This window comes from Myxocyprinus asiaticus, chromosome 16 (assembly GCF_019703515.2).
Source record: "Myxocyprinus asiaticus isolate MX2 ecotype Aquarium Trade chromosome 16, UBuf_Myxa_2, whole genome shotgun sequence".
Classification (NCBI taxonomy): domain Eukaryota; kingdom Metazoa; phylum Chordata; class Actinopteri; order Cypriniformes; family Catostomidae; genus Myxocyprinus; species Myxocyprinus asiaticus.
In genome coordinates, this window is record NC_059359.1 from 26,104,752 (window position 1) to 26,123,197 (window position 18,446).

The 18,446-nt window shown below is 38.4% G+C and overlaps 1 protein-coding gene across 1 annotated transcript; it reads right to left on the minus strand.

The window, feature by feature from the left end:
- Nucleotides 1–12,327: 12,327 nt before the first annotated feature.
- LOC127453559 (ictacalcin-like) lies at nucleotides 12,328–14,271 on the minus strand. The gene is made up of 3 exons (XM_051719995.1): nucleotides 14,127–14,271; nucleotides 12,955–13,097; nucleotides 12,328–12,593 (listed from the first exon to the last, which is right to left on the minus strand). The coding sequence occupies exons 2-3, from the start codon at nucleotides 13,090–13,092 to the stop codon at nucleotides 12,450–12,452; spliced, it is 282 nt and encodes a 93-aa protein (XP_051575955.1). The 5' UTR covers nucleotides 13,093–13,097; nucleotides 14,127–14,271; the 3' UTR covers nucleotides 12,328–12,449.
- Nucleotides 14,272–18,446: the final 4,175 nt, after the last annotated feature.

Genomic DNA, 18,446 nt, shown 5'->3' on the forward strand with positions numbered 1-18,446 from the left:
TAAGTGAAAACGTGGCACTGTTGTATTTCCTCCAAGCACGGGGGGGCTTGTGAGTGTTTTCAGCTGTTGCGGAGCAGTTCACAATTATTAAGCCATATCGGAAATTTATGACAAGCTATCACTAAACAGGGCTCCAGACTGCGACTAAAATGGCATAGGCGACAGTGGGTTGTGTGCGTTCTTATGCGGTTTCGTCAGATATCATCTTGTGAGTTACTGAATACATCTTGACTGCGCACAACCACTTTTTACCCGTTCTGTTTCTGAAGAGCTCACTTCACCGCACGCAACAACAAACCCAGCGCGAGAGAGTCGTGACCAAATGACTCTTTTGAACCGGGTATTTTTCATGAATCACCCGAAAAGAACTGACGGTGTGAACTCAAGGGCTTCGTTCCACTTAACTAAATTTTAACATTCTACTCGCTAACTCCCCTAAGCGCTTGGCATCGGGGGAATCCCCTCCGCCATTTTGGAAGTCCGTTCCACTTGGTTTGGTGAGCGAGGGTAGTCTCTGTTGACAAACCCTCAACCCCTCTATTTTGACCGAGGGAGCGATGTGAAAAGACTTTAATATAGTTGTTAAAAGTGTCCCATCTAGTTTAAAATCTTTGCTTAGAGCACACTTAATCTATGGCATCTTGTCTAATCACATTCCCATAACCTCTATTAATGGTGTTATTATTCTAGACAAGAAATGTTACAGTCTTTCTGTCAGAAATGCTCTTCTCTCAAGTTACACAAGCTCATCTAGAGTGAGCTCTAAATGGAGTGTTCTTTACCCAATATGAGTAATTATGGATTTCTCCTCACAAACTTATTATCCCAAGTAATATAAGAGAACTTCATTTCAAAATTGCTCATAGTTATTACCCTTGTAGTATGCGTTTAAGCAGATACTTTGAGAATTTTGTAATACTGAAGAAGAAACAGTTTTACATTTGTATTATCATTGGTCCTACTCTAAATCCATTTGGACTGAGGTTTCTATATTATTATTTCTGTGTTTTAACAAATTGGTACAGATTACAGAAACTATGATTTTCCTTTCAGACATTTATTCAAATTATGTTGATTTTAATTACACTTTAATGTTGCTTTGTCTTCTGGGTAAATTTCATCTCCACAAAGCCAGAGTAATACATTCCAAACCTAATTTCAGAATGTTTTCTGCTGATGTGAAGTCCCTTTTTGCCTCATTTGAGAATATTTCTAAACTCCTGAATACCAAGGCATCTAAAACATATGATATTCTTAAGACTGTCATAAAGAAAATACAATTATGATTCATGAAAAGAGGGGTACTGCTATGTAATGCACTGTGTCTGTATGTTGTGAATTGGTATTGTTGTTGCAATAAAAAATAAAAAAGCACACTCTGACAAATGCTTCAGGCAGCTCCATATCCCACAATACATCTCGATTGTAACGTGACAGCAGATTGCACTTCATAAACCCCACCCCCACACAATTCTAATGTATGATGGAAGTGAAGTTAGGTCAGTTAAGCAGTTTAGAAAAGTTATATTAAGATTTAACACCATAATGCTTGTAGCTACTTTAAACTGTTAATCACATAGTTATAGCCTATGTGTTCATTGTTATGTTAACATTTTCATTTGTGTAAATCTTGATTAATCCTTTCTTACAAAAAAAAAAAAAAACAAGATTTATACATAAGCCTCTGATTTCAATCTCTGAAAACATTGTTTTCTCAGGTGCAAAAATCACTAAATAATTCCACAAGTTGACATCAGCTTTCAACATGCTCCAAGTGATCAAGGGTTTAGAGTGTTCCAGTTAAACCCATTGCACGTCTTCCGCCAGTAGTGGACACTCGCGCAAGGTAAGCAGTGACGTACATCCGAGTCCATGAGACGGAGGGTAGTTAGTGAGGGAAGGGGCTAAAAATGAAATCGAACGCAACCAGGAACTCAGGTTAGCAGTTTGAGTCACTTTCTCAATAATTTCAAAATATGTTGCAAATTTTTATGGTGAACTTTATTCGAGCAAGGAATGCTCTGTAAATAAAATAGATGATTTTTTGAAGCTCTTAAAACATAATATTAATAACATCGATGAAGAGTTTAAAGCCATTTGTGATAAGGAAATATCCATTTTAGAAGTTAAAACAGCTATTAAAAAACTAAAATTAAACAAGCCTCCTGGTAATGATGGCCTAACTGCTGATTTATATATATATATATATATATATATATATATATATATATATATATATATATAAATATATATTTCTAGAAGATCTGGCTGAATTCTTTTTAATGGTATTTAAAGAGTCCATTGATCAGGGTGTTTTGTCACCCTCAATGACTCAAGGCCTAATAACTTTAATTCCAAAACAAAGATCCATTATTATTAGATAATTGGCGACCTATCACTTTAATTAACAATGACGGTAAAATTATTGTATCCATACTTGCAGAAAGTCTGAAAACAGGATTAGATTCTGTTATTGATGAGTCACAGTCAGGGGTTATAAAAGGAAGATACATTTGCAATAACATTCGGCTTATTTTAGATCTTATAGATTATAGTGAAGTTATTAATGAAAATAGTTTTAACATGTTTATCGATTTTTACAAGGCCTTATTGAACATGACTTCATTTTTAAGACCTTTGAGTTTTTCCGATTTGGGGACTATTTTCAAAAAGTAATTAAAACCCTGTATAATAAAATGAACAGCTCTGTAAAATTGGCTTATGAAACTTCTCATAGATTCGATATTAAAAGAGGAATTCGACAGGGGTGACCAATTAGTCCATTACTATTTTTGCTGGTGTCAGAAGTAATGACCATTTACATTAAAAAAAAAAATGTGTTTCCTGGTATTCTGATACAGGATAAAGAAATTAAGTGTACACAGTTAGCTGATGACACAACCCTGTTTTTAAGAGACCATACAGAAGTTAAGAAAGCAATTAATTGTTTGAAATATTTTTCATCGGTATCTGGCCTCACTTTGAATATTAACAAAGGCAAACTAATGGCTTTAGGATCTTGTAATGTCACAGAAATATATAATATTCCTGTGGAAGAAGTTGTTAAATAGGCTATCTTGGTATCAAGATATCTAAAAACAAGGAAATTAGACCTGAGCTGAACTTTTCTCCTGTCATTCGATCCTTTGAAAAAAAAACTGAATTCTTGGCTGTTGCGAGACATCTCCCTAAATGGCCGTGTGTTGTTAGTTAAAGCTGAAGGCTTATATAGATTGGTTTATACTGCACAAGTGCTGGATGTTCCACCTACACTCATTAAGCTGATAGACTCCAAGCTTTTTAAATTTATCTGGAAGAACAAACCACATTATATTAAAAAAGAGATAATATGTAGGACAAAAAGTGAAGGAGGATTGAATGTTTTAGATTTTAAGACTTCCAATATGGTACTTAAAGTAAAATGGTTGCAAAATTATGTTAAAAATAAACAAAGTATATGGTATATAGTATCAAAACTTATATTTAAAAAAGTAGGTGGTATAGAGTTTTTATTGAAATGTGATTTTGATATTAATAAGATTCCCATAAAACTTGCAAGTTTCCATAAATAGGTTTTACTTTTTTGGACGCTAATGTACAATCATAATTTCTCGCACCATAAATGCACAATTTGGAATAAGGGTTAGAAACCAAACACTTTTTTATGATAACTGGTTTAAAAAGGGAATTATTTGGGTTAAGCAGTTGATTAAAAATGAGAGTATCTTATATAGTTATACCGAATTTATCAATATGTATAACTTTCCAGTTTAACCTAGCCAGTACTTAAGGGTATTGTATGCAATTCCCAGGGAAATTTTGAGACTTTTAGGGTATGACAATAATCGTTTTTTAGAATCATTTTTTTTTAAAGTTATGGGTGTAATAATTTTTTTTACGTTCCCTTTTTCAAACAAAAGATATCCTTGCTGTTACAGTTAAATGGAACTTTCTGTTTAAAAAAACAGTCTGATTGGAGTACAATATGGTTGACTCCTCACAAGTTTTGTATTACAAACAAAGTAAAGGAGGTTTCATATAAGATTGTACATTGAGTATACCCAGTCAAGAAAATACTACAAATTATTTACTTATTTGTAGTATTTTAAAGACGGGAGCTGATATTAAAAATAGCTTTACATATTTAACACAGATCTAGTAATCTACTTAAATTGGCAACAAACAAAAACAAAAAAAGAGGAGAGGGAAAGGGCAAGGCAGAGCGACAGTGAGAGATAGAGGAGAGAGAGAAAAAAAACTTGTTCGCCAGTTCCCAGACATGCTGTCGCCTGGTCCTCGACCACTCCTCCACCCTCTGGCGGACAACAGCTGCTCCTCCCTGGGCAGACCGGAGCAAGTCCTCCAACCCCTGGCGGATGGAATGCCCTCCGCATTTTTGCGGCCAGTAGGGAGCCCCTCCGCCCCAGGTAGTGGCTCCACCGCTCCAGGTGGCAGGCAGTGAGCCCCTCCTCCCCTCGCGTATGACAGACGTCCCTCTGTATCCAGGCGGCCGGCACCGACTCCTCCATCCCCCGGCGGACGGCCGCTGCTGCTCCTTTGGGTGGATGGCAGTGGCGAAGACTCCACGACAGCGCACCCCTCATCCTTCCCGGGCTTCGGCACCAATGTAACAAGGTTAAAATGGGAAAGGAGGAGGCAGGAACCGGCTGAACAGTCAAAGTAATATTTAATAAAACAAAAAGACACAAAACACAAACGCACACACGGCAGTTGCATGTGGCTCTCTCTCTCTCGAACTGCCGCATCCCGCTGCACTTATTCCTTTCCTCCGCTGATTAGCCCGATTGGGGGCCGGGTGTGCGTAATCACGGCCCGGCCCCACCCTCCTCCTCCTCACAATGATATAAGTATTATATTAATACATACATATTATTTACTTATTTGTAGTATTTTAAAGATTCAAGTATTGCTAAATAATTTCAAAATTGGCATCTTGTGGAGCACTTCCGTTTCACACATGACAATAATAGACTGAGCACAAGCTGGTCCTGAATAAATTATTTAATCAATTACAATAATGACAATTGTGCATGTGCATAATTTTTATTTTTTTACTCTGTGCTTGTGCATTGTGGGATTTAAATTCAAGTGGCTTGAGTGTTTTGACTACATTCACCATAATTCGTTTAGATCCATTCAATGATTCAATGACCATTTCTGGTGATGCCAGAAAGTGGTGACAAATGAGTGTCTTGTGCGAAATTAATTAGTCACTGAAATTTTAATCCTTTAAAATTTGTCAGAGCTACAAAGAGACTTCAGTAGAGGTTTTAAGCATTATAAGAACAAAGCAAATCTATAATTTCCCTACAGTTTGTGAGCTGCTGGGCATGACTTTTATTAAAAGACAACATTAATAGTCTTATAATAATTATGTTTCAATAATGTCCGTACGTTTTCATGTGTAAAAAGCCTGTCTACATATCTATTCACTTGAGTAAAATGCCTAAGTGTTCTAAGAACACAGCAGATCTATCTTTCTTTCCTACAGTTTGTCAAATGCACACCAACACAGAGGTAAAAAAACAGAAGCTGATATTAAAAATAGTTTACATATTTAACATAGATCTAGTAATCTGATTAAATTAGCAAAAAGAACCGATCAAACTATTACCCCACAAACATAATGCAAAACCATAAGTTTCAGTCTCATGAGCTGATATAAACTCCACTTACAATGTGTGCTTAAAAGGATTGTCCTTTGTTTTTTTCTGCAGTGCATTTTATGTAATGCAGCCAATCAAGAACGAAATGCCAATAAATAACTTTCATTTGTGTGTTCCTCATCTCTAGATTATTAATTTAGTTCAACATCAATGCTGATAAAAAAAACATGGATAAATGAGTATTGTTGAAAGCAACTTTGTAGAAATGAATGGAGCTGCGTTGATTAGACTGTCTGACTGACGGCCTATTATGTAAGGGTTGTTTCGGCTCATGAAACTCACCTGTGATTGGCTGGATGGTTGCTCAATCAGCCCAAAGTAACAAAAAGCAAAGAATACTGTATACAAATCCACCATTTGGACTCGGTAGGGTTTAGCATGGAAAGGTGCAGGGGACAAAAATCACCTTTTTAAAGAGTGCTGCTATGCCCTTGTGATGGGCAGTTCTAAATAAAAAATGCTTCATCTCTTATATTTGTATAAATTACAAATGGGGTGTTAACATTGATGAGACAAAAGGGGATTGCAAATTTATGCATTTTCTCAACTATACTTACTGTTTATTAAACCTCAGATTAATGGGTTATCAGATGTCTTCCTTTCCTTCTGCTTTCTATCTTGTTTCTGAACAACAATCTAAATTGAGCAATTATATTATATGGCGTGACATCATCACGTGAAATTAACAAGAATTTAAATGGATTTTAGTATTTTATAAATTTCAGAAAAATACACAAAAACATATTTCCACAATCAAAGCTGTGTAAGATATGTAGCAGGTGTCTATAAATACATTGCAGGTGATGTGAGATCTTTAGGTATAAAAAAAGCTAAATAGATTTATTTCATTAACGCATTGTTTACATTAAATAGTTATAAAAGGGACATAACTCATAAGAAAAATAAAAATGATCTAAATTTAACTTAATTTTTTTTTACCAACATAAACACTACACATACCACTTTTTAATGTAGTTATGGAATAATGTATCTCTTAACTGATATGTGTGCGTTTTGCACTTTTGGGACACTCCCTAACTTGGATTGCACTTGTTGGGCAACATGATCACATGTGAAGTCGGCATGATGTTTCCGATAGTTTTGGTATCCTAAGATCGACGACTGTATGCTGACACACTGACATTGTGCAGTGTGTTTACCTTTCCACCTGGCGTTATTCATCAGCATCAGCTGCGTGGGAGACTAGGGTTCAAAGCCAGGCAGTAGCCATGTTTGAATAATCAATGATGAGCATGCTTTGGAGGTTTCACTTTTCCCTCTAACATTACTTTTTTACTCCACTAATGGTTAAGGTAAGGTTTGGGTTTGGGTTGGAGGATAGAATCTATAAATATATGCTTTTCTCCTCATTGTATTATGTCCTGTTAAGCTGAAAACAACTTGCTTCACTACTAGCTTTTGACGACCTCTCCTGGACATAAATGTAGCTCACACGTGCCCATATGCCTTACAACACTTACCGCTTTGGCCATTGGGGGCAGTGTTTCGAAATTTCAGTCAATGTATACTGATTTTGACTAAAGAAAAGGCGGTCTACTCTTTCCGATTTCACTGTGAGATCAGGCTGTGTTGGGATCGCTGTTTTGCCTTTTTCACTTTTGATGCTTAAAACAATTACATTTGTCGAATAACATCATAATTACTTTTGCTTTTGAACCCCCACTATTTTGCAGTTACATACCAATTAATGTTAAAAGTGTTAATGTTCAAATGTTAAAATGAATATCGAACATAGAAACAATTTTACCGCAGTCTGCAGTGTTGGTCTGGTTTCAGACTCATGTATGCTTAGGTGTGTTCATTTGATGCAGCGCTGCCCAGACCAATTGGCGCTGGACTTGAAGCAGTGCATGTTGGTTAGAAATTTTGTCTGACTTGAACCGGCGCCACCGCCACGTCACCGTTACTTATGCCATCAAAGTACCACGAGAGCATTTCGAGAGTAGCCGGCTGGTGCAGTCGCTGCAGTTGCTCCAGAGGAGCTGCACAAGCTCTAATGACGACACAACTCATTCACGATTGGCCAGACTCACAATGTGACAAAGGTTACATGTGTTTCATGGGCTGCGTTCACAATTGCATAGTTCACATACTACTCTTACTACTTCTGCTATGTCTGTCTATGGCAGAAATAAGAGTACTATGGTAGTATGCTATTACCATGGTGTTTATTCTGACACCTCCAGTTCAGCGAAAACTCTCACAACAACGTGTTTTTATAACTATACATCATGTTTGTATCATGCTATATTATGTTTGTCATAGTAATATTATGTTTATTCATTAAAACATTCAAAATGATTATAAATACTGACTCCTTTATTGGTATTAAATAATAATACAGGCTTTTTTTGTTCTTTCTTCTTGCACAACCAACAGGCACTGTATTATGCAGCACATAAACATTTAAAATAAATAATGTTTCTGATTATTTTGTGTAAAATTCAAGCATCTGTCTGTCACAGTCTGTCTCCCTCATGTCTTCCTAGGACTCTTATTTTGAAATCTTCCCCCAGACTACATCTCCCATAGTTCACTGCCCTCATCACTTCCATCTGTTCCTTATCATCCTCACCTGTGTTTCATTCCCTGATTTAGCTCCTTTTGTATAAATATCCTCTAGTTCTGCCCATTCCTTTGTCAGTCCTTGAAGTGTTATGTTGTGTTGATGAAGTGTTACGTTGTGTTGTTTTTTGTGATGTTTAGCTTTATAGTTTGTTCCACTCCAGCGTTTGTTCCACTCCTGCATATATTATTAAAAGATTGAAAGTATCCACTCCTGCATCGCTTCCTCTTCCACTCCAAGAACCCAAGGACTGACCGAACTAAATGGATCAACTGCCTGCAGTAGCAATCCTCCTCCTCGAACAAGGAGACCGTCCAGTTGGGATCACATGCGTGAGTTTCTCCATCTCACGAATTTGGTGCACTATGATGACCAAGCTCTGGTGAGTTTCTTCAGGGCTGGCCTGTATAGTGCATTGAAGGAGCTGATGCCTCTGTTGGGTCCTCACTGGACGATCGCCGACTACGTGGTGGTGGCTCCGCAGCTCTGCAGATCTCCTTTCACTGTGGGTAAGGAGGATGAGGACTTTGAATCTCCTCCCACAGTGGACACCCTCCAGCCTTCCACGGCGCCTTCCTCGAAGCCTTCCACGACTCCTCCCTCCAAGCCTTCCACGGTCAATGAGCCAGCGCCCACACCTGCCACGGTCAACGAGCCAGCGCCCACGCCTGCCACGGTCTACGAGCCAGAGCCTATGCCTGTAGCCTTGACCGTCCCAGAGCTTGTAGCCACATCTGTCCCAGAGCCTGCTTTCATGGAGCTTATTGACTTTGATTCCATTTCCACCCGTATGCCCACCCAGTGTTCTCCTCCTCCACTGGCTCTGCCCAACATCATGGACACCCTAGTTCCATCCAGTACCCTGGTCCTTCCTCCTCCGCTGGCTCCACTCAGGACACTTCCTCCTCCTCCTCCTCCTCCTGGTCAGCTGGCTCCTCCCACTTCACCGGCTCGAACTTCGCTCCCTGTGAAGCCATGATCAAGGGGAACCTCAAACCCTCCAACTCCACCTAGACCCTCTGAGCCTTGGACTCCGCCTTGGCCCTTCGTTCCCTCAGCCCCACTTCGGCTCTATGTCCCTTTGGCTCCACCGTGGTCCTTCAGCCAATCGGCATCTCTGGGGTCCCTCGTCCCTCCAGCTCTGTCTTGGTCAGTCGGTCACCTGGCTCCGCCTTGGCTCTCTGTTCCTCCAGTTATGCTTCGTCACTCCGAGCCTCTGTCTTCACCGCGGATCTCTTTCCCTATGGCTCCACCTCAGTCCTTAGTCCCACCGGCTCCTCCTTTGTCCTCCGAGCCTTCAGCGCTACCTCAGTCCTCTGATTCTTCGGCTCCACCCTGGCCCTTCGAGCCGTTGGCTACTCTCAGGGCACCGAGTTCCCTGGATCCGCCCCTCGAGCCTCTCACGGCTCTGACTTACATGGCACTGCCCTCAGAGTCTCCCCTTACAGCGGCACTGCCCACCCCATCCCCAGCGACTCTGCCTCCTGACCCAGTCCCTGCCCTGTGGCTGCCTCCCAGGCCTCCTGACCCAGTCCCTGTCCTGCGGCTTTATGTGATTCAACATAAATCTTGTGTTTATTTTTTTCATTAGAATGAATTGTTAGAAAGGATTAATCAAAGATTTACAAAAATGAAAATGTTAACATAACAATGAACACATAGGCTATAACTCTGTGATAAACAGTTTAAAGTAGCTACAAGTATTATGCTGTTAAATTTAAATATAACTTTTCTAAACTGCTTAGTTGACCTAACTTTACTTTCATCATACATTAGAGTTGTGTGGGGGTGGGGTTTACTAAGTGCAATTTGCTGTCACGTTACAGTCGAGTTGCATTGTGGGATATGGAGCTGCCTGAAGCATACATCAGAGTAGGCTCACTCCCTCGGTCAAAATCGAGGGGTTGAGGGTCTGTCAACAGAAACTTCCCTCGCTCACTGAACGAAGTGGAACGAACTTCCAAAATGGCGATGGGGATTCCCCCGAGGAGAAGTGCTTAGGGGAATTAGCAAGTTGATGTTAAAAGTGAAGTAGAACGCAGCCCAAGTCGAATACACCTATTCTGATGAACAAATGATCTTTTTTGAGGACACAGCTGGTTGCATGCTCACTCACATATATAAAAGTCACCTCACCTTTTCTGTGTCCTGCAACGTTTCCCTGCCACTCATGATGCACGTGTGTGTGTTTGTTTTTGTGCAGCTGATGATGTCATCATGCTTAAATCGGCAAAAACGCATGCACAAGATATTTTACTTCCTGAACAAGTGCGGACCCGAGTACAGGTTGATTTCTCACTCATGGGAACCACGCCACAATCCCAGTGCAACCGAACTCAGACCACCCCCTACAGGTAGTTTCGGGTTCGGTACCGCAGTGCCCTTCCGGTCCGCATGACAGCATTCACATTACCGACTTTTCATGCAAACCGTGCTCTGTTTCTGACTAAACTGCCAGTGTGAAAGCACTAGCTGCTGTTGTAACAAGTTAGTTCACCATTAAGGCTTCCTTTACGTGAATTATCGTAAATATGAGTTTCCCACTCTGAAGTTGCACATGAACCCCTCAAGTTGAAATTACAGCTGGGAAACTCTGAGATATTTTTGATACCTGAGTTTTCGATTTGGGAGATGTAAACTTTCAACATGGCGGAGGAGAGTATGGTTTCAGTAGTGAATGACAGGCTTTATTCATTTTTCTAAATACATCTAATTGTTAGCGCTTGCCATGTCATATTCATGTATATCAGCATCTATTTGATGCATATTGTAAATTTTTACACCAAGAAAATAGCATGTATTTTTTCTAAATACCATTATTGTCACCAAGCTGAGTAATACGTATCATGGTGTCAAAATAAAAGTTCCTCAGGAAATATGCATGAACAAATATGGCGTCATCCATGTTTCCTGTTCTTTCCGACAACAAAGCACTTGAACATGACATACTCGTAATTAACACTTCAGAAATGAGAAGTAGGATAATTCTGACTGCAGATGAAGCATAAAGCCTAAAGTGTACTTTGGTTGTCTGCATTGCTGATCATTCTGCGTCATACTGTGCACTGAGTGATCAGCAACATGGATAACCGAAGTACACTTTGGCCTTTATGCTCTCTCCTAGGGTAAAAACGCGAAGGTTGTTATCTCAGTATAGAAGATCTCTGAGAATGACAGTAGCACTCACAAGAAACCAACCATATAATAACTTATTTAAAGAAATTTTGATAGAACTACAGTGTCAGGTCAAAAAACATTGAGTCATTGAGCACTGCAGTTCTGATTAATAAACCACTTAACTAGTCAAAATGAAGTGCCAGGAGATAAAACTTAGAAGAAAGGCAATACCAAACCCAAACAAAATTTGGTCACATTTCATAATCTTTTAAATTTTAGATGTCAGTTACTTTAGCATTGTTCTAAAAAAATGAAAGGTAGTGTCCATGAGAAATTCATGAACAGATCCCAATGGTCACATTTCCATCGAGGCTGCTGAGGAGTGGGAAAGAACACAATAGGTTGGCCTCAGCATTCCTTGACACTGTCTCTCAGCAGCATACCACGTCACAGACAGTGTTCTGAGGCTTTGGGCTGGGCTTCAAGAATGAAACACAAAGCCTGTAAATTTCAGAAATCTGTCTTGATCGGTGAACTGTTCCTATTGTTACATCTGCCTCTCTCTTTAATGTTTGTGAGACTCCTTCTAATGTTTATCTAGACTACATGAGGGGTCTAATTAGAATAATTTAAATTTTTCCTGGGCATTGATCAGTCCATACCATATGCACTGTATGCATTTATGTGAGTCTCTGTAATCTGTCATTTTAGTTTGCTTTAAAACTTCATTGTAATTATGTGCGTATTGTGTTAGTAATATTGATATGTGAATATCTTTATAACAGGGACTTCAAACTATTTTTTTTAATATGGCTAGAGGAATGACTTTTCTCTCAAGCAAGTCCAAATGTCGCACATGTATTTAACTCTTAAAACCACAACCATGGAAACACATATGAACAAACATTTACAGTCAAGAATACTCACACCAACAAATCATAAGAATAAATTGTTTAATTCAAAACATTGAAATGTTTTATTTATTTATCTTTTTTTTTCCAGATGTACCATCTTTTTACAGAATAAGGATAAGGTTAATCAAATCATTAATGAACCATTTATATTGCCTTCGTGAAAAAATCATGGCACATCATAGTGATGCAGGCAACCAGGGTGACGTACTCCTGAAAGTCCACAGTGCCATCAGCATTTGCATCCAGATCCTTAAAGATCTTGTCGAGAGCTGACTTGTCAGTGGATTTCTGTAGCAAACATAACATACATACAAAATTTAATTAGATGTACAAGTTAACATGATGATATTGTGATATAACGGCTATTAGCTTTTGGCACTGTTACATATTATGCTAAAAGGCACACATTTACATCTATATTAGCTCAAACATTTCACCCTAGACCTGTAACATTAATTTAAAAAAGATGCCATAAATAGACTGTAGTTATCCTTTATATGACAATTAATTATTTTTACTATTTTTTTATTTAATGTGAACTAAAATGGTGAACTAAAATAACAATTTCATGAAAATGGCTAGCAATGAGGAAAAGAGAAAACATATTTCAACTAATCAGTGTATGGAACAGTTACTCAATGCAACTCACCCCCAGGAAATCGCTTAACTCTGCATTAAGCAATTCTTTGAGCTCGCCTTTGGATAGGGTATTTTTGTCTCCCTCTTTCCCAGAGTATTTATGGAAGGCCTCAATCAACAGAACCATGGCTGGCTGAATTTTAGACATTGTGACTAGCAAAACATGAGAGAGAGAGAGTGAGAGAGTTGTTAAAAAGTGTTTATATTCCTCTCCATAAGTGTGATACAAAGTAGGTGCGTCATAAAAATAATTGTCTTTACAAAAAAACAACAGGCAGATGTGACCACAATATTTGAATTAATATGAATATTATATTTTTTATCATTTAGAATGTGTTAGATAGATAGCAAAAGTACACAATGTCATGCCTAGCGACAGTATAAAATACGGAACAGGTTACACCCCTCTGTGCAACATTGAGTCAAACAAAAAGGACGGAAGAAGGAGGGGAGAAGGGATGGGCCTGAAATTGTCTGATGAGGGGAAAGAAAGAGAGTGGGAGTAGTCAGAAAAGGAGGGCAAAAGAAAAATGACCGTTTAAAACAGAAGCGGATTATGGCCAACACCCAGAGCACACCCTCTAATTAAGACATTGGCTTAACAAACTCGAATAGAGAGACACTGAAAGAGGCAGAAAGCTGCTAGATCATTGATCTTTTGGCATATTACTGAAAGCGTGCAATAATTTCTTCCATTAAATAAATCCACCACCAACTATCACCTCTCTCTGTCTTTCCATGACACAAACTTTGCATAATTTGACATTTCTGTCTGAACATGAGACAAACTCATCTCAAAGATATATTTACCAATTAAGGAAGGTGAGAAAGTGCAGTTGGAAGAAAAGCAAAAAACAAAAAAAAAAAACAAAAAAAAAACAGAAGTAATCAGAAATATTGTTTTATGCATAATGGGAGGGGCTTGAGGGCTCGATAGAAATACAACCTAAACCAAGCATCAAACAAAATCAAGAAGTGAAGAAAGACTTTCATTAAGTTCTAAACCCACCACACTCTTGAATACAGCAGCTGTTAAATCAACTACAGTTGAGAATTAATTACAAGGCAGATAGTAAAACAATTCACTCTGGGTTAAAAGTTGCATGCAACAATTGTTACTCTTGATAAAGTCTACCTAAAACAAATCTGTTAGCAGCAATACTCCTTCTGACATTAACTCACCTTGGATTTGTGTGGAGTTCACAGCGAGCAAAGAAGTAAAAGACAGTGATGGCAAGGGAGTGAGGGCTGAAGAGACAGACAGAGTATTTTATGCATAGAATGCCACACCCTTTAATTTAACCCCTCCCACCATCCCCTTAACACACACACACACACACACCCACATTCACATCCCTCTCTCTCTCTCTCTCTCTCTCTTTCTCTCTCTCTCTCTCTCTCTCTCTCTCTTACTCTATCCTTTGTTCTCTTACTCTCACTGTTCATTTAACCATAGAAATTCTTATTTACTTAATTACTGTGTTTGCAAAAAAAGAAGCAGGTGGGCTTGGTGTCTCTGGTCCTTGTGAAGTCTCTAACTAAGCCGGTTAAACCAGCTCCAAATCACAGTCGTTATGCCAGAACAGTAGACTTGGGCCTCTGGGCAAATTCATTGACAATACCTGCCTCTGATTGGCAGATGTAAGTTGGGTGTTTCTGTGAACCACAATTTCAGTTACTTTAGTGAAATTGGAACCACTAAAGCTAAAGGCACATTAAAATCCTCTTACATTATAAAAGATTTTACTGGTTGTGTTGGATTTCCAATGTTTAGGCCGACTGTCACTACACTCATAGTGTTCCTAATAAAGTGCTCACTGAGTGTATATATGCAAATAAGCAGGTTACAACTTTGCTGGCTGGCCTGTAAAACTGCTTCAGTTAAAAGAAATGTAAGCCAATCTTTTGCAAAAGTCTATGGTACGAATAAGAAAAGCCAGTGAGACAGGTTCTTCTGAGATAACAGATGAGAACTGATGTGAACTGGTATACTTTTTGTGTATTATTTTACATTGTTAGCTGAAGGGCACACATTTATACCATAATTATGTTATGAATCCTCTCACTAGATATCCATGTCGTTAATCAGACAAAGATGCCATGAATAGCCTGCCATAAGTTAGCTTGCTTAGCTGTTACAGTTTTAACCAGTCCCTCATGGCTCTGTGTAGCATAGTGAACCAGTCCTCATTTTTTAAGAGCACAGAGTAATTTTCTACCATTCTAGTGGTAAAAGTGCTAAAACGCAATAATGCAAACACTATAACAACTGGGGGAAAAAATGTTGTGCGTGCTTTGTTAGAAAACACTTATAAAGTGACTTCAACAATTGCTGTGGAAGATTAACAAAAATATATATGTCTGTTTGCACGTGTGTGAGCCTGTCGTGCATACCTGACATTTCACTGCTCCACAAAACAGTAATTGTATTTTGTGAAGGTCATTTTGTTAGCATTCTTAGCAGAAATATTAAAAGTGTGTGGTTCCATAAAGTCAAGTAATCATGTTGTAACTTTAATTTGAATAATAATAATTAAAAAAATATCTTCTCCACAGCCATATTTAACTAGTCACAGAAATTACTCAGCAGGGGGATAAAGCAGGAATAATGAATATAATTTTTTTTTTTGTGAGAATAATTGAGCATCAAGGTAAAAAGATGCATGGCATTCAGGTGGCACAGTGTAAGGCATGTGGTGTGGAGGGGTGGGCTTAACTACCATTTCCATTGTTTGGTTGTATAGGCTTCTAGTTGTAGTTTTTGTTTTTAGAGGAAGAACATGTTGGGAGGGTGAAGGAAAATAAGGGCAAAAGGGAGGGGCACTTCATGTCAAAGCAAAGAAATTAAGAGGGCAGGAGATAATAGTAGCAACATGCAACTGAGAGAAAAAAAAGAATGTTAGAGTACTAGTATTTCAGGAACAGTGACAGAGTTAAAGACAGAGCTGGAAATGAGAGAAGTCAGGGAGGGAGAAAGAAAAAAAGGGGGCGGAATAGATGCACGGACTTATTTAACCTCTATCATTATGTAATAGTGTGATGACTCATTCGAGTAGAATTTTAGATTTTGTTTTATGCAACAGTTGTTCTTTGCGTATGTGTTTTACTGTTTTTTCCTACACTTCTTTGTAGCGTGCTGTTTATTTCCCTTGAATGAGCTTTTAATTGTTCACAACTTGGAGAGAAACACACACATCTGTGTGCTCACAAAATGGCGACTGTGATACACCAGCAATTAGAAAACAAAAAAGAACTCATGATTAAATCTTGTGGACTCTGTGGTTTCCCTGTGAGTCACCATTCAAAACTGTCTCTGTATAAGTAGGCCCTCCCTGACCACAAGCATTGGTTCAAATCTGCTTTAGACTATTGGTACTGGATATCATAGTGCGGGGGGTACATTTGGATGGTAAATCATAAAGAAGCAGGAAAGATGAGAAGAATACATGAGAACATGAGATGGAAATGAATTAAATACTGGTTGTGGCAGGAGGGATAAAGTGCCAACAGAGAGCTGGTGAAAACAAAGAGAAAATAAAGAAACAAACCCATGTTTGTTAAAGGTTTTCTGCAAAAAAATAAAATATATATTTTTGCAGATATGCCTGCAGCTGCAAAAGCATGCAAAATGCAGGCATGTGCCCAAACAAGTACACCTACCCACCCACACTTCTCATAAATATAAATGAGACTGTAATGGATACGATTGTCCTACAATTCTTTTGCAGTATTTTTTGTCTTGTTTTCCAGTAAAATGTTCTACATATCTGTATTCACATGTACTTTAGAAGCAAAATGGCATGAGATATTCATTGTTGGTTTCAGAGAAATCTATCAATATTTTGACGTTTATGCTTAAAATATGAAAAGAAAAACTTTGCAAATGTGATAAGAAAAATACATTCTCAATTAAGTTATGAGGATGTTTCGATTATATTTTATTTTTTTACTGGAAATCAAGACAAAAATAAAAGTAATAAAGTACAAAATACTAATACAAGTTTAAAAAAGTGAAAAACATTCAGATATCTTTGTTCTGAGCATTTATACTGCACTTGTTGCATTGTGTGGTATATTGAAAACACTAACATCACTAAAAACAACAACATAAAATCCTTCCTCTTCCCATCCGGTAAAATGCAGAAAGCTACATCACTGACAAATGAGAACTAAATTGGAAAAAATCTCTCAGCATAACAGAATACCCATTTTGAGTTTTTCTATTGTGTTCTCTCATATTCATGAACATGCAGTTGCAGATGGAAATCAGTTCACGCTATCTAGTTGCTGTACACTGCTACACAATGGAACATGTGGAAACATGTATTTGTGAAGCTAACTTTTACTGTAATCTCTTTAGTGAGAGCCCTTTCTTGAGTGCCAAGACCATGACCTGATTGCTGATCAATCTTTCCATTGAAAATCCAAACTATGATTCCTGCAAGAGAATGAAGTGACTAGCATCTGAATTGTTGCCAAAAAATACTACAGTAAGTGAATTCCTTCATCATAATTCTCTTTATGTGACTCAGATTTTAAACAATTCTAATATATTATTAAACAAAGAATCAGACCCTACCACCTACCAGCTGGTGGTGCATGTGTAAACTTGTTTGACTGTGTGTGTGTGTGTATGTGTGTGTGTGTGTGTTTGTGTGTCTAATGAGTCCTGGTGTGAATTTTAGGGTCTTCAGTGACACCAGTCTCATAACTTTACGTCTCAGTGTTAAGTGAATCAGAGTTATTCCTGTTATTTTAGGCCGGAGAGCTGCACTAAGCACTCTGTATGTATCTACTGCATGATAAATAAAGAAGTAGATTAACATGTATCTGTGTTTCTGTTACTGTGTGTGTGTGTATTAAGGTTTCCTGTAGGAATGGCCCTCTCTGTTTTGTTATAACACTGCTGTTCTTCCTTTCTTCAAAATGGAACCACACACTATCCTTACACCAGCCTCCACCTCTCATGTCCCTTCCTGTCTTTGTCTCACTAACTTCCTTCCTCATCTCTCTCTCTCTCTCTCTCTCTCTCTCTCTCAAATTCAAATGAGCTTTATTAGAATGACTGCATACAATGTACAATGTTGCCAAAGCATTCTGTAATAGTAATAATACAAATAAATAAATAAAACTGTATTACATTGTAAAAGAACTTCACAGCAGGAGGACACAGGAGAGCGGTTTCCTCACAAGTAAGGCTTTAATTAATATACTCCAGCACTTTTCAGCTTCACAATGACTCAGCAGCTTCACAATAATAACTCTTCAGCTTCACAATAATAATTAATCAGTTTCACAACAATAGCTCATCAGCTCCACAACTTGCCTCTGACTCTCTTTCCGTCTGCTGGTGGCATGGCTGCTTACATGCCGCTCTCCCCATGCTCACTGGAATTAGAGACTGGTGTTAGACATAATTTAGCTCAGGTGTCAGCGCCCTTACTGCTTTGTCTCTCCCCGGATGGATGCTCGACCACGCCCTCGCTGCCACATATCCCCACC

Coding starts and splice junctions, on each gene's coding strand:
- LOC127453559 (XM_051719995.1), bottom strand. CDS start 13,092: ATGTCTAAAATTCAGCCAGCCATGGTTCTGTTGATTGAGGCCTTCCAT. Junction 12,594..12,954: donor AGTTAAGCGATTTCCTGGGG/GTGAGTTGCATT, acceptor TGTTTGCTACAG/AAATCCACTGACAAGTCAGC.